We start from the raw sequence: 14980 nt of genomic DNA on the forward strand, positions 1-14980 counted from the left end.
AATATGTTAATTTTTTTCTTCATTTACTCTCACCCTTCACCCATAAGTCTGTTTAAGTTTATTTTTGTTGAACACAGAAGAAGATATTTTGAAAAATGCTGAAAACATTGACTTGCATTTATTTGTTTTTCCAATGGAAGTCAATGGTTACCAGTTTTCATTCATTCATTTTCCTTCGGCTTAGTCCCTTTATTCATCAGCGGTCGCCACAGCGGAATGAACCACCAACTTATCCAGCATATGTTTTACTCAGCAGATGCCCTTCCAGCTGAAACCCAGCACTGGAAAACACACATACACAGTCATTCACAGACATATACGGCCAATTTAGCGTATTCAACTCACCTATAGTGCATGTGTTTGGACTGGAAACCGGAGCACTCGGAGGAAACCCACGCCAACACGGGGAGAACATGCAAACACATACATATTATAATATTAAATTGTATAAACACGAGCTATAGACTCATTGACGATGGAACGTTGTTGTTTCTATGTTATTGTTTTTCTCACAGACGTTATCTGAAGCACTAAATTAGTCACTTAGTAACACTTTATAAAGCAAATTTGGACGTCGTTACGTTAGACATTGGTTCCGGAAGACACACGTTGCCCTCGGATTATTTGAAGGTGACGCCTGCAGTTGTTATGGAAACAGTACGCTTGGCCACTGCAACCTTCCAGTGCTCTCTCAAACTACAACAGGGATTCAGAAAGTCGACCAAAACTTAAGAAAAGTGCTAGTGTAGGCATTATTTAAAGAAAAGACACTTTCTTTTTCTAAATACAGACGATATATATGAAAATAAACTTAGACACTTTGCACAAATGAACAGGTAAGAACATGCGACACTTTACACGCGACGTTTTACTGTTTTAGCCAAAGTTATGTCTTGCTAAACTTGTCATTTCTACGCTATCTAACAAACTATTTATATCTGTTTTGTTCTTAATACGTGGCTACCTTGCTTTGTTAACTGTAAATGTTACCAAATGTGCCGGTGATAGTGATCGACGCTTAAAAAATTCAGTAGAGACTTGAGTTACAGGCAATGCATGAAGACTTCAGACTGTATAAGTAGCCTATAAGTATAAATTAAAATAACATTGGAGCCCTTACAGTTGACCTACATTATCTAATTATGGTCACAAATGTTGTTTAAATTGATAGGAATGCTCTTTAATGAGTTCTGAACAATGTCTGCATTTATTTAACATTTTATTGTTGCTATAAGATTACAGTGTGTTGGAAGGCCCTCAGAAGTCTCATCAAAACTCGGTGAAAAGGTCAGTTTGTATATGTAGGTCATTTATGCTTAATAATGGTTATATTTTCTTTTGCTTCACAAGATGAAAGAGTTGTTTATGGTACTAATTATTACTTTACACGCACCAATCACTTTATTAGGTACACCTTACTAGTACCAGGTTGGACCCTCTTTTGCATTCAGAACTGCCTTAATCCTTTGTGGCATAGATTCAACAAGGCACTGGAAATATTCCTCAGAGATTTTGTTCCATATTGACATGATAGCATCACGCAATTTCTGCAGATATGTTGGCTGCACATCCATGATGCGAATTTCCCGTTCCACCACATCCCAAAGGTGCTCTATTGGATTGAGTTCTGGTGACTGTGGAGGCCATTTGAGTACAGTGAACTCATTGTCATGTTCAAGAAACCAGTCTGAGATGATTTGCGCTTTATGACATGGGGAATTATCCTGCTGGAAGTAGCCATCAGAAGATGGGTACACTGTGCTCTTAAAGGGACCGACATGGTCAGCAAGAATTCCCAGGTAGGCTGTGGCCCGATGCTCAATTGGGACTAATGGGCCCAAAGCGTAAAATATCCCAAGAAAATATCCCCCACACCATTACACCACCACCACCAGCATGAAACGTTGATACAAGGCAGGATGGATTCGTGCTTTCATGTTGTTGACGCCAAATTCTGACCCTACCATTCAAATGTCACAGCAGAAATTGAGACTCATCAGACCAGGCAATGTTTTTCCAATCTTCTATTGTCCAATTTTGGTGAGCCTGTGTGAATTGTAGCCTCAGTTTGGTGGCACCCGGTGTGGTCTTCTGCTGCTGTAACCCATCCACCTCAAGGTTGGACGTGTTGTGTGTTCAGCGACTGCAGACCTCTGTTGTAACGAGTGGTTATTTGAGTTACTGTTGCCTTTCTATCAGCTGGAACCAGTCTGGCCATTCTCCTCTGACCTCTGGCATCAACAAGGCATTTGCGCCCACCCATAGAACTGCCGCTCACTGGATATTTTCTCTTTTTCGGACCATTCTCTGTAAACCCACAGAGCATCTCTGATGGTTGTGCGTGAAAATCCAAGTAGATCAGCAGTTTCTGAAATACTCAGACCAGCCCATCTGCAGCCAACAGCCATGCCACATTCAAAGTCACTTAAATCCCCTTTCTTCCCCATTCTGATGCTCGGTTTGAACTGCAGCAGATCGTCTTGACCATGTCTACATGCCTAAATGCACTGAGTTGCTGCCATATGATTGGCTGATTAGAAATTTGCATTAATGAGCAGTTGGACAGCTGTACCTAATAAAGTGGCCGGTGAGTGTGTATGTTTATTTAACTATTTAATCAGTAACATTTTTTTCCTGTTTTTCTAAAGAATGTTTCACCATTGAAACTACTGAGTGCCAGTTCAAGAGGTGCATTAATCTAATTATTGTTATCTACACTTGCAAATACAGCGCAGCTATAGCAACTGTTTTGTAACATTTAGCAGTTACACACACATGACGACAGTCTACCTTGATTTCCTCAAGGCTTCGAATTTTTTCTAAGAGGTTGAATGACATTACCCCCTTTGTTCTGTAGACCCAGCGGCAAAAGAAGCAGTGGAATGGAAAGCAAAGTAGGTTTAAAACTGTGTTACTAGGTCACTCGGTTTTATATTGTTTGAATACTGACCTCTGAAAAAGGAAGGCTGGATTTTTAAGAGAGGATATACAGTAAACCACACTGAACTGAGCTAATCTAAACTGAACTTAAACACTGAAAACTGAACTGACACTGTTTCAATTCACTATAATCTTCTATGTGAAGCTGCTTTGACACAATCTACATTGTAAAAGCGCTATACAAATAAAGATGAATTGAAATTGAATTGAATTAAGCTTTATTTGCTTTAAAAACCATGTATGTGTCATATGTATTCAATATTTTGGTTTGATTCCGTGTAGGCAAACAAAACTCAAAATAAATGAAAAGACAGAGGGACAGGATCCTTCTATAAACTCTGAGACAGCAACAAATATGAAACTCAGCGTTTCAAGTTCCACAAGGTAAAAACATAGACATTTATAACCTTGATTAATCAATATAAATCACCCATATGGCTGTCAGTGTATTGCTGGATTAACAAATCAACAATTATTCAGATGTTTTGGTTTGATTTTGTGTAGGCAGCAGAAACCAAAACCTGGTGGAAAGACAGACGGGCCGGATTCCTCCTTAACAACAAGACAAAATGCTCTCCAGATGTCAGAAACATCAAATCCTACTCTCAAAATGCACAGTTCTAACAGGTAAAAACAAAACAAAATATGCCAATGTTTGGCTTTTATGATATTATGCTTCATGTAGTGTCTAATAATGCTCTGTGACTGTAAAAGATCTGGATTCTGAAAGTCTTAGCTCAGACTTTTATTTCAGTATGTTGGTGTACCTCCAACTGAAATGGAGCATTGAGTAGGGGGCAGGACTTATTTTGTGCAACACTCTCTCATAGCAAACTAATAGTAAGAAGGGCATGGTTAAGGATATGCAGTTGCTATGGAAGTCCTTGGGTTGATGTCAAGAGAAGGACCGACACTTCAAGGGAGGAAGCAAATGGTCAGACTTTGATATGAGATTACCAAACAAACACATTTTTTTCATCTGGCTGGAGTTTCTGTGTGGAGTTTGCATGTTCTCCCCTTGTTGTCGTGGGTTTCCTCCACAGTTCAAAGACATGCGCTATAGGGGAATTGAATGAACTAAATTAGCTCAGTGTATGAGTGTGTGTGTATGGATGTTTCCCAGTGCTGGGTTGCAGCTGGAAGGGCATCCGCTGTGCAAAACATGCTGGATAAGTGCAATGTTTGCAATGTGCAAACATTGCAATGTTTGCAATGTGCAATGTTTGCAATGTGAGCTATCAAAATAAATATTGTCATATTTGATTTCACGCAGATTTTAAACTAGTATGCAATTCCTGGATAAACTTATGATGTTTTGTAATTAACACATTTGCATGTGTCAGTCTTTATTGGCTGCCTCTAAACAGCATGTTAGACACTTAAACACTGAGGATTGGTGGAGTTTGGTGGAATTTTCTTTTGACAAATGCAGATAAATGATGAAGATTTGGAGGCAGAGAGCAAAATATTAGGTGATAAATATAAATATGACAGGCTATTTACACTAAATGCAAATAGTCACTCCGTACATTTTATTTGATTATTTTAATTATTTGTTATTAATAAACTATCCTTTTCTATGGCCACCATTGTATAAATAAAATCTACTGCCTGTCAAAAACAAAAATGCATAAATCATGACATTACTGAAAAATGATCAAAATCAAAAAATACCAGTAAATAATAAAATAAAAAGGGTAGGCATCAATCATGTGAAGTTTTTCAACCAACCCAAATAATAAACAATTTATCAATTTAAATATATTCTCTTAATTTTGTTATCAGACCAATGACGATAACAGCGTTTATGGGCTGATATCAACCCCGGGCTCATTCTGAAAACGTAGCCCTATGTACATTTCTGGAGAGCGCCAAATACGTCCCTGGAGGTACGTTTTATTGCAGTTTCTGTTTTCATGAATCCACCTGAAGCTGCTGTGTACACTTTTTGAGATCTCAGATTTCTCTCGCGAATGCCTTTTGCACCTGCTGTTCTCTCGTAAATCCACTAGAGGCCGCTGTCGATTGATTGACTAACTGACTGACCGACCAACCGATATCCCCACCCACCCCCTTCCCTAAACCCAACCGATAGTGTTTTAAAAAGCACCGATTGATCAGCGCTCACCCACTTCCCGTAACACCACCGTCAGTGTTATCAAAAGCAATCCAGAAAATTAAAAGCCCTCGCCTGATTTTTACCACATTTTCAGGTTTTACCACGTTCTCACCCTGTTATTTATTTGTTTATTATATTTTTTGGCTTTTATTTTACCTGCTTTCTGGAACCGTTCTTCGCCAGACTCAAACCTCATCATCACGGTCAGCTCTTCTCTGCGTCCTAAGTCCGCCGACATAAGCTGCTAGCCACTGGACAAACTGGTAACAGTGGGAAAGCCATCCACACGGAAGTAAGCGGTCAGCTGGTAAGCATGAAAGGGATAAGCGTCATACCGCCACGTAGCGTTCATTTTAAAGATGAAATGCAGCCATACGTACCTCTGGCTACATAATTTGCGATCTCCAGAAATGTATATAAGGGGACCTTTTTTTATAATGAGCCTATGTTGGCTGATATAGATATTGTCGCAATATATTTTTTACCATTGTCAGCATCTCTAGAGGACAATATTTTTGTTTTTAAAGTTGTGTAAGGAAATCCACAAAATCAGTTATTATTGTTAATAAAAGTGCTAATAAACAGTTAAATTCAGTAATGAAGATTTGGTTTCTAACATATGCTGTAAGTAGTAGACCAATGACAACAGACTGACAATCAGCTGACCAATCAGAGCACAGTAGCCTATTGGAAAGGTGGGGCTTATACAAGATTCTTAAAATAACCGTTTCAGATACCGTGAGAACAGAGGTGATGCATCAATTGATATTATGAAAAAAGAGCTTTTACTGACCTTGGATGGATATAAACCTCATAGAAGACTTAGAAAATAAACTTTTAGGATGACATAATATGAGCATTTTAACTAAAAGCAACAGTTGTTTTTTTACTAGATCATTAGAGTAAATTTACGATACAGAAAACAATATGAAAACAAGCACATTTTTAATTTGAGTGTATGAGTGGTTTTTGTATTCTAGTCGATGTGCTCTTTGGGTCATGCATGGGATGTGGTTTATGGGCCGTACATGCATAAAGCAGGGAAGCTGATGGCGTTCATTCGCTCCAGTGATCTCTAATAGTTTACCTTTTATCACCCATTTTTTCAGCAGCAGAGGGTATAATGCCTCTAAAGCTCCGTCCTTCAGAAATGTAACCACGCATGGACATAAACCACCCAAACAGGTTCCCTCGATTATGACAGGTACTGAATCTGTTTCATCCTTTAGTCTTTTTAACACATTTATCGTTGGGTCTAATTCTTGAAGCTTTTTGTGATTCTTTTGAAATCTCTACGGACCAAAAAGGAATTTCTTTTTCATTTTTTTGAATGTAAGCAATAGAAAAACAAGAAGAATGTGAAGTCCAGTCAGAAAGTGTGCACGAACCGCAAATTGAGGCCACTGGAGAAGTGCTGTCCGCAAATGACCAGGATCCTCCTGAGGCACAAAATGATGAGGATGAAAATGAGAGCGATGAAGGACATGTGCCGCTAGAACTGTTTGCTGAGGTGAAACATTAAGGACATATCATTAATATTTATATATTTAGCAACACATACTTGTAGCCCTCCTGTATATTTTTTTCCCCAATTTTGGTTTAACGGAAAGATTTTTTTCAGCACATTTTTAAACGTAATAGTTTTAATAACTAATTTCTAATAACTGATTTCTTTTATCTTTGCCTGGATGACAGTACATAATATTTGACTAGATATTATTTAAGAAACTAGTATTCAGCTTAAAGTGACATTTAAAGACTTAACTAGGGTAATTAGGCAAATCATATAACAGTGGTTTGTTCTGTAGACAATCAAAAAAATATTGCTTAGGGGGCTAATAATATTGATCTTAAAATGGTTTTAAAAAAATGTAAAACTGATTTTGTTTTAGCTGAAATAAAACAAATAAGACTTTCTCCAGAAGAAAAAATATTATAGGAAATACTGTGAAAAATTCCTTGCTCTGTTAAACATGATTTGGGAAATATTTGAAAAATAGAAAATTCACAGGAGAGCGAATAGTTTAGACTTCAACTGTATATCCAAAGGGACCCAAAAGACAATAAATAAATAAATAAATTTATCATCGAGCCAACCATATTTGTCATAAACCTAACAATGGCAGGTTACAACTAGATTTTTTTTTCTGACTCCAGTTTCTACAGGCTGTGATGACAAAGAATTACCAACTTGCAAAGAAGCTTTGTCAGATGAGTAAGTAGACATTTGAATTATTTGTTCATTCATTTATTTATTAAAATTGTCTTTTCTCAAACCATGTCTTGATACTGATGTTTTCATCAATTTAGTTTTAATTTATGAGCCCCAGAATTCAGAAGCCAAGCGGTTTCTTCCTCTCATTGAAGAAAAATTACTGATAGGTAAGATTATAATCTATATTTTCTATCATTTACTACTTATCTTTGGTAAAAACTTAGTTAATCTCTTATAAAACTCAGTGTTTGTTGTACCAAGCTTACAATATTTACATTCATCATAAAAATGAACAAATCACTAATCACAAAAATCATTTACAGTCATTTCAGTACTTTTTATGATGGACAGATTTTATATATTTAGTAAACATAACCTGAATTTCAACCAACTTGATGTGTAAGAACAAATCTCATTGGTTAATTCAGAAGTTAAAATATGCCATTGGACATGGGACCTCACATGGACATCTGATTGCTGTAAACACTGATCAATGTTTTTATGTGAATAAATAACAAACAAATATGTTAATTGAACACTGTGCAGAGCGATTAGTTGACTTTACTTTTAAAAAAGTGAGTAAATTAACTATGTGCATAATTATAAAAACTAGTCAAGTCAACAGTTCCAAGCCACAATGGGTTTATTCGCTTTTTTAAAGTCAACCTGATGTTATTATAGGGCTAGTTCAACCAAAAAAAATTATTTACTCACCCTTAAGTGTTTCTAAACCTGTATGAGTTTCCTTTTTCTATCAAACACAAAAGATATTTCAAAGAATGTTACAAACAGTAACCATTGACTTCCATAATAAGAAAAACAAACACTATGGAAGTCAATGGTTACCAGTTTCAAACATTTTTCCAAATATATTCTTTGTGTTCAACAGCAAAAAGACATTCAAACAGGTTTGTGACAAAAGAAGTAGGAGTAAATCATGACAGAACTTTCAGTTTTGGGTGAACTGTCCCTTTAAGGCAATGGGTTTACTTACTTTTGTTTTTAAAGTATAATAGCTAATCACTTTGGATAAACTGATTGTGTCTCTTCAGAGAACTTATACCTAATAGCTTAATCTACACTCTTTTTTTGTCTACATGAATGGTTTGGATAAATAGACTTTTAAAGGAGAGACATAAATCAAATCTATTAAAAAATATCTTCATTTGTTTTATGGATTAAAAAAATGACATCAGTGTAAGCAAATGATGATTATTCCCATATCCTTTATTACACATTTTCTCTTTCATATTTCAACATTCTAGCATAGAAATGTTCATCTTCAAACTGCTCTAAACAAAATGTTTTGTGAAGCACTGCGCTGAAATGAAATAAGCCGAACTCATTAGAAGCAATGTTCCAGATGGCTAACTTTAATAATGTGTGTGCAAAAGCAAATGATGATTGAAATTCAAGTGCGTTGAGTTTACCTTCTTCATATGGATGTCATCAAAACATTTAGAAGCGGATGAAGAATCAGATGATGATGATGATGATGAATCTGACACATCTGATGATGATGAGGATGATGAAGATGATGATGATGAGTCGTCAGATAGCTCTGATACAGATAAGGAGTCCACTGACAGCACAGACGAAACATCATCTTCATGCTAAATTTAGCATCTGGTGGAGTTCATGTCCTGCATCACATACAGCTTTGTTTACCGGTTAAAATTTCTTGCACTCAAAAAAGAACTCATTGGATGAACTCAATTTATTTGAGGGCAAGATTTCCATACAGTAAATTTGTTTAGCACCGACCTAAAAAACTTTACACAACTGAATGCAAATGAGTTGGTCCAACATGATTTTATCAAATAAAAGTTTTAATACATTTCTATTTTTATTTAACAAACTCAAAGGTCTAGTAATATCACGTATGTCTATTATGTGTCATACATTTCAAAGTCTCTTAGTTTTATTAAGTTATTCCAAATGAATGAAAAGAGCCATTATTTTAGCATATTTCATGAGTTACATATACTGTTGATTGAGACTGATCTCTGAACTAATTTTAGGACATGTATTGCTCACTGAGCAAAGCAACGAACTGCATTTTTGCTAATTAAGCTGCCAACACCCAAAGCATGGCTGCTTCTGCAAGGTGGCAATCTCAACACTCACTAAAGTGAATATTAGACTCTGACAAGACTTTCTATCAACTTTTAACCCCTAAGATTACCAACCCAGGCTCATTCTGAAAACATACCTCCACGGACGTTTCTGGAGACTGCGAAATACATGCCTGCGGCACGTTTTTCTGCAGTTTTTGTTTTCGCGAATCCGCCAGAGGTCGCCGTGTACGCTTTTCGAGATCTCAAATTTCCCTCGCGAGTGACGTTCGCGCATGCTGTTCTCGTGTAACCCCACCAGAGGCCGCTGTCGACTCAATATTTGACAGACTTTCTGACTGACTGAGCGAACGTTTGGCTGACCCACCCTCCCCCTTCCCTAAACCCAACCAATTTTATCGGTTGACCCGCCCACCCACTTCCCTAAACCCAACCAACACGTTTCAAAAGCGATCCAAAAAAATAAAAGCCCTCGTCTGACTTTAGTTTTTTTTTACCACGTTTTTACATTTTACCACATCCTCACCCTGCTATTTACTTGTTTGTTTTATATTTGGATTCTGTTTTTGTCTTACCTGCTTTCTGGAACTGCTCTTTACCGGACTCGAATCTCCGTCTTCGTGGTCAACTCCTCTCTGCATGTCAAATCCGCCAACGGACGTGGCACAAACTGGTTGCAGCTTTAATGCCGTCCAAACGGAGGTAAGCGGTCGGTCAGCTGGTAAGCACAAAAAAGAAACGGCGTCACACCCCCCCATAGCGTTCGTTTAAAAAAACGAAATGCGGCCATACGTACCTCCGCCTACGTAATTCGGTGTCTCCAAAAACGTCCGCGGAGGTACGTTTTCACAATGAGCCTGTATTGAAGATTACTTTTATTGTCAACATTTCCCTATCCTAATTCGATCCCAAAACATGCTGGGAAGTACAAATCCCCAAGCAGATAGTTGGACAAACACAATTCCTTCATGTTGTCCCAACACAAAACGCTTAAGCCATGGGCCTCAAACTCAGTTCCTGGAGGGCCGCAGCTCTGCACAGTTTTGCTAATCAAACACAGCTGATGTAAATAATCAAGGTGTTCAAGAGTCTGAACACTTTGATTAGTTGCATAAGCTGTGTTTGATTAGGGTTGGAGCAAAACTGTGCAGAGCTGCGGCCCTCCAGGAATTGAGTTTGAGACCCAGAGTTGCGGCCCTCCAGGAAATGAGTTTGAGACCTATGGCTTAAGTTAACTTAATGGTTTACAATTTTATGTGGATTGAACATAAAAAAAATAAGTTAGCCAAAGAAATGACAAGAATTGGGTTGTTTCAGCTCATTTTAAACAGGTAGTTTGAACAAGCAGTAGTAATCATTTTTTTGAGTGTGTGCTCATAAACAATGCGTGATCTGTCCAGCTTCTCATGTATACATGTTTATTTTCTCAAATGCTTGACTGCACATATTCTGTGTGAATTGTGTATTGTGAATAAAATAGAAATTTCAAGCTTCACTTTTTCGGTTCAGTTGTTCGGAAAAGTGCACCATCCCGCCATCTAAAGGTAGAAAAATAGTCTTGTTTCCTAAATTTACCGGTCACACTAAAAGTTGTCCAAAAAACTCAATAACCATTATTTTGAGACCAATTGCACTCAAAAAGGAAAATTTGAGTTGTCGTAACCCAAAGCTGGGTCAAATATGGACAAAGGTTTATTTTTTTTAATTAGATTTAACACCTTTGTTAAATCTACAAACTCCTTTTTACCCAACGGTTGAGTTTGTACATATATTTGACCCAAAAACCGAGCGTTTTTTGAGTATGTGTAGTGTATAGTCTACAAATTCTTGAGTCCTAACATTTTGTATTTCATTTTAAGTAATAGCTGCTCCAGATATAAATAAAAAAACGAAAAACTAAATATTTTGAGACGAAATATAATCTTCAAATGCCTAATATTTACAAAAAAAACGTATATTTTATTTTAAATTGTGTATATATATGCAGTCAAGCCCTAGACTATTCATACCCATGACAAATTCTGACTTAAAATTTTAGTTTAAATGTAAATAAATGCTGAGAAATTTTTTTTTTTCCACAAAGATGCCTCTTGTACGTCGTCTTATTATATTTTGGGAGAAGCCTGTGTCACTTTTGGTCGAAAAGATTAGCAAGTTTAATAAAAGTATCTTTGATTCAGAATTTGCCAGGGGTATGAATAATTACTAGCTTGAATGTATATATGTTTTTATTTTATCCTAGCTAATATCGGCTCCATATGTTAAACACAACACATGCATTAAGACAATATAACGATATCTGCATTCAGTGTTTTGTTTGTTCGTATTTTAATACTTAGTTTAGTATTTTAATACTTAAATGTACACTGTATAAAATTATATGATCAATTAGTCCTGACAGCATATGTTTTGGGTCATTGTAACTTATTAAGCTAAGTTAATCATGTTCTAACTTAATTTTATAAGTTATGCAAGATGCTTTATTTGTCAGTTTAACATAATATAAGTTCAATGGACTCATAAGGTTAATTTGATTCAGCTTCAAAATTTAAGGCAACCAGGATTTTGTTACAGTGTATGCGTCTGTGGAAAATAGCAGTCAAAACAACAACAACAACAACTCTAAATACACTGACTGGATGCAGCTATCCGGTCTCGTTTTACCCGGAGCTGTCCAGGTGCTGAAAAGGCTTCGGTGAAAAACTGCGCACTTCACAGCTCACCGCATGAAAAGTTGTCGTCAATTCTGACACGCTGATTCAGTAGAGCTTCTAAAACAAACGATCTCACAGACAGGAGCAGAGTGATTTTCCAGGGCGCTGCCCAAAAATCCTTCATTCAAGTTCAAGTTGATCTGCTCTCTGCTGCCACCTTCTGGTGCGCACTTTCAGATGCCTCACGTTATAACTAATGCTGATCCACAAGTAGTGCATTAAATAAAAAAACAAACAAATCGCTTATTAGATTGGAATGCTTACAATAGTTTATAATGTGTCTAAAATAATTATAAATAAATAAAAGAAACTAAGAAGACGTGATCCCGTTTTTATAATCACCCTCTCTCCCCCCTCTCTCTCTCCCCCACTCACCCTTTTCTCTCTCCCACGGTGTTTTGACGTGTGTGTGTGTGTATATATATGTATATATTACTCGGAGAATTAAACTTCATGTGTCCGATGGCTTGAGTCCATAATAATCAACAGTCTCGTGGATATAAAACCCGTGGACAAATACAGCCGAAGTAATTTGGGAGATTTCTCCTTTATCGCCTCTTTGAAGGATAAACACTGAATCAAGATTTGACGCTGAATGGATTTTTATGCTCTTCCCTACTATTTTGGTTTTCGCATGATAAGAGTCTCGCAGCAACATCACGCGGTGTGAACCATCTTCCGTGTGCCATTTTACAGGATTTTACTGTGACACCTGTGACTTCGTAAGGTAAGCGCTCACCTTCTGTGTTCCCATCTAAATTTTCCATGCAAAATTGCGTTTTTATTTAGTTTTACGATGTTAGGATGGTTATATTTAAAAGAAGACTTGAGTTTATATATAAATCAGATTTAATACATATGTGTGCGTATTTAAACCAGCTATTGTGATTCTGTGATGATTGGATATGGCAAAATAATGATCTAAAAACATGCTGTAATTTAACACATGAGCAGCGCAATGATTTTTTTTTTTTGCCTATATATTTCCCTCAGTGACCGATGCTCATTATTTGAGGATATTTAAAGATCATCTTAATTGAGAAATCAATAATTTGCATTTTGTCAATTCATTTTGGCTCTTCTCCTTTCTTTGTGACCTTCTAAAATCATCTGACACAAAAGAAACGTTATTTATCATCGCCATCATTAGATTAAAAATACCGTCAGATGGATTATTTCTCCTTTGTTATGCTGTGGTTGAAGTGAGCAGATTCTTCATTTCTTGGTTTTAAATGATTGGATTTAAAGAGCTCGTTACAGAGCCAATTAAGTCAGACTTCACGGTCTGCTGCGCGCTGGAGCTCAGAGGAGCCGGTGCGTCTGGAGAACACAGCCGGACTGCCATCCTAAATAACAAGTTAGCCTATATAGGTCGGATTATTTTCAGAATTCACTTGCATTTGTATTTAATTTTGGGTTATTTCTTTGCTGCGCTGTTGTGTTTTCTCGCGCTTTTTGGATGTGCTGTAATGTGCGCTGTTCAATCAGAGCGCATTTCTGAACATGACAGAACACCGAGTGCGCGTAACGCAAGACAAATTATCCCGCTGACGGAGAGTGAATTACTGCCATTTCACAAGGAGAATCTGATGCGTGAAATTATACTTTGGAGAAAAGAAATGCTCGCTTTCATAGCTGCATATGAGATTTAGTCTAATTTTGTGTCTGATTTGTGTCTGCACTTTTTGATTTGTCCTAATTCTGCATATATTCTCCGTGTAGTGTCAGATTTTTTTCCTTCTGTCTGAAAGCATTGAGGTGTTTCTCCTGGACTGATGGCGTCTTCTGCACCTTCTTCCTCGGCTGGTGATATGGACCCAAACACGGCTAATTTACGACAACCTGCCACAAGTAGGTCTCTCTGGATAACGCGTTTTTCACTTGGCTTGTTTACTCCGTGGGGTGGCGATGTTCATCACTGCCTTAAAAAACACACAGCACCGTGTGAAATGTCTATTAGCTGACAGATCACCTTACAGCTGGAGAGACGAATCATAAATTATCATAGATAGACAGAGAAATGCTGGGTTGTTTTAACCTAGCGTTGGGTCAAATGTGGACTAACTCAATGTCGGGTTTTCAATTTATTTGAAATGCGCACGTTTGTCCATATTTTTTAGATAGATAGATAGATAGATAGATAGATAGATAGATAGATAGATAGATAGATAGATAGATAGATAGATAGATAGATAGATTTTAATATCAGATATCACATTTTTAACACGGGAAGATCGATAGATAGATTATGTATTAGATCTATAATAATAATAATACCTTTTTCTATTTTTGTATCTCAAATCCTACCAGAAGATTCTAATAACATATAAATATATCCTTAATTTTACCTTCCTATTTTGTCTAATTACGTTTTGCATTAAATTTGGGTCTCGATTTTATAACAGTAGTGCTGCTTTTTGGCACGTTTTATAGTGGCTTAAATAACAGCAATCAGCCATCATCTGCTTTCAGCAGTCCCACCTTAATAGCGTAATTACCAAAAATTACCCGCCATTACGCTCCACTTCACGTTTTCCTTTGTAAATATGCTAAAATGGCCAAGTCAAGATCTTAAAATGCGTTAAAAATTCAGTTTGATCTGATATGATGTATAACCTTCATGTGCTTTTGTGTAGATTTAAAAATAAAAAGCTTAATGTAATGCATTGAACTAGTAAAGGCTATATATGATTTTATTTTCCATTTTATATGCTGTAAAAATTGTGCTGTTGTGCTGTGTATGTGTGTGTGCGTGTGTGTATGTATTCAGCGTGTTTTGCTATTATCTCCCTGCCAAGCTCTATCTCACGCTTACTGACCTGAGGGGCTCGTGCTGTCTGTGCCTCATCCTGACAGCGCGCGCCTGGGGCAAATACAGCCAGATCTGCCCTCAGACAAAACCCACCCTGAGCATGAC

The 14980-nt window shown here is 37.0% G+C and overlaps 2 protein-coding genes across 5 annotated transcripts in view; both read left to right on the plus strand.

The window, feature by feature from the left end:
- The first annotated feature begins 1778 nt into the window (after window positions 1-1778).
- On the plus strand, window positions 1779-10363 carry erich2 (glutamate-rich 2). The gene is made up of 10 exons (XM_056459227.1): window positions 1779-1799; window positions 2649-2688; window positions 2858-2894; window positions 3223-3324; window positions 3445-3567; window positions 6169-6263; window positions 6397-6569; window positions 7217-7274; window positions 7370-7441; window positions 8737-10363. Exons 1-10 carry the CDS (start codon window positions 1779-1781, stop codon window positions 8889-8891), a joined length of 876 nt encoding a protein of 291 aa, XP_056315202.1. The 3' UTR covers window positions 8892-10363.
- A 2113-nt stretch (window positions 10364-12476) lies between these two features.
- gad1b (glutamate decarboxylase 1b) overlaps window positions 12477-14980 on the plus strand; it is a 42756-nt gene continuing 40252 nt past the window's right edge. For 2 of the 4 annotated variants that reach the window (XM_056459375.1, XM_056459378.1), the window contains exons 1-2: window positions 12477-12790; window positions 13786-13914. In XM_056459375.1, the coding sequence (XP_056315350.1) occupies window positions 13839-13914 (76 nt within the window). In that variant the 5' untranslated portion in view covers window positions 12477-12790; window positions 13786-13838. Of the gene's footprint in view, window positions 12791-13369; window positions 13435-13785; window positions 13915-14980 lie in introns of those variants that run through there. The other 2 variants (XM_056459376.1, XM_056459377.1) reach the window with 2 other exon arrangements.

The sequence above is a fragment of the Danio aesculapii genome, chromosome 6 (assembly GCF_903798145.1).
Source record: "Danio aesculapii chromosome 6, fDanAes4.1, whole genome shotgun sequence".
In the NCBI taxonomy this organism is placed as follows: Eukaryota; Metazoa; Chordata; class Actinopteri; order Cypriniformes; family Danionidae; genus Danio; species Danio aesculapii.

Coding starts and splice junctions, on each gene's coding strand:
- erich2 (XM_056459227.1), top strand. CDS start 1,779: ATGGTCAGCAAGAATTCCCAG. Junction 1,800..2,648: donor TGGTCAGCAAGAATTCCCAG/GTAGGCTGTGGC, acceptor GTTTTTCTAAAG/AATGTTTCACCATTGAAACT. Junction 6,570..7,216: donor CGCTAGAACTGTTTGCTGAG/GTGAAACATTAA, acceptor TTCTGACTCCAG/TTTCTACAGGCTGTGATGAC.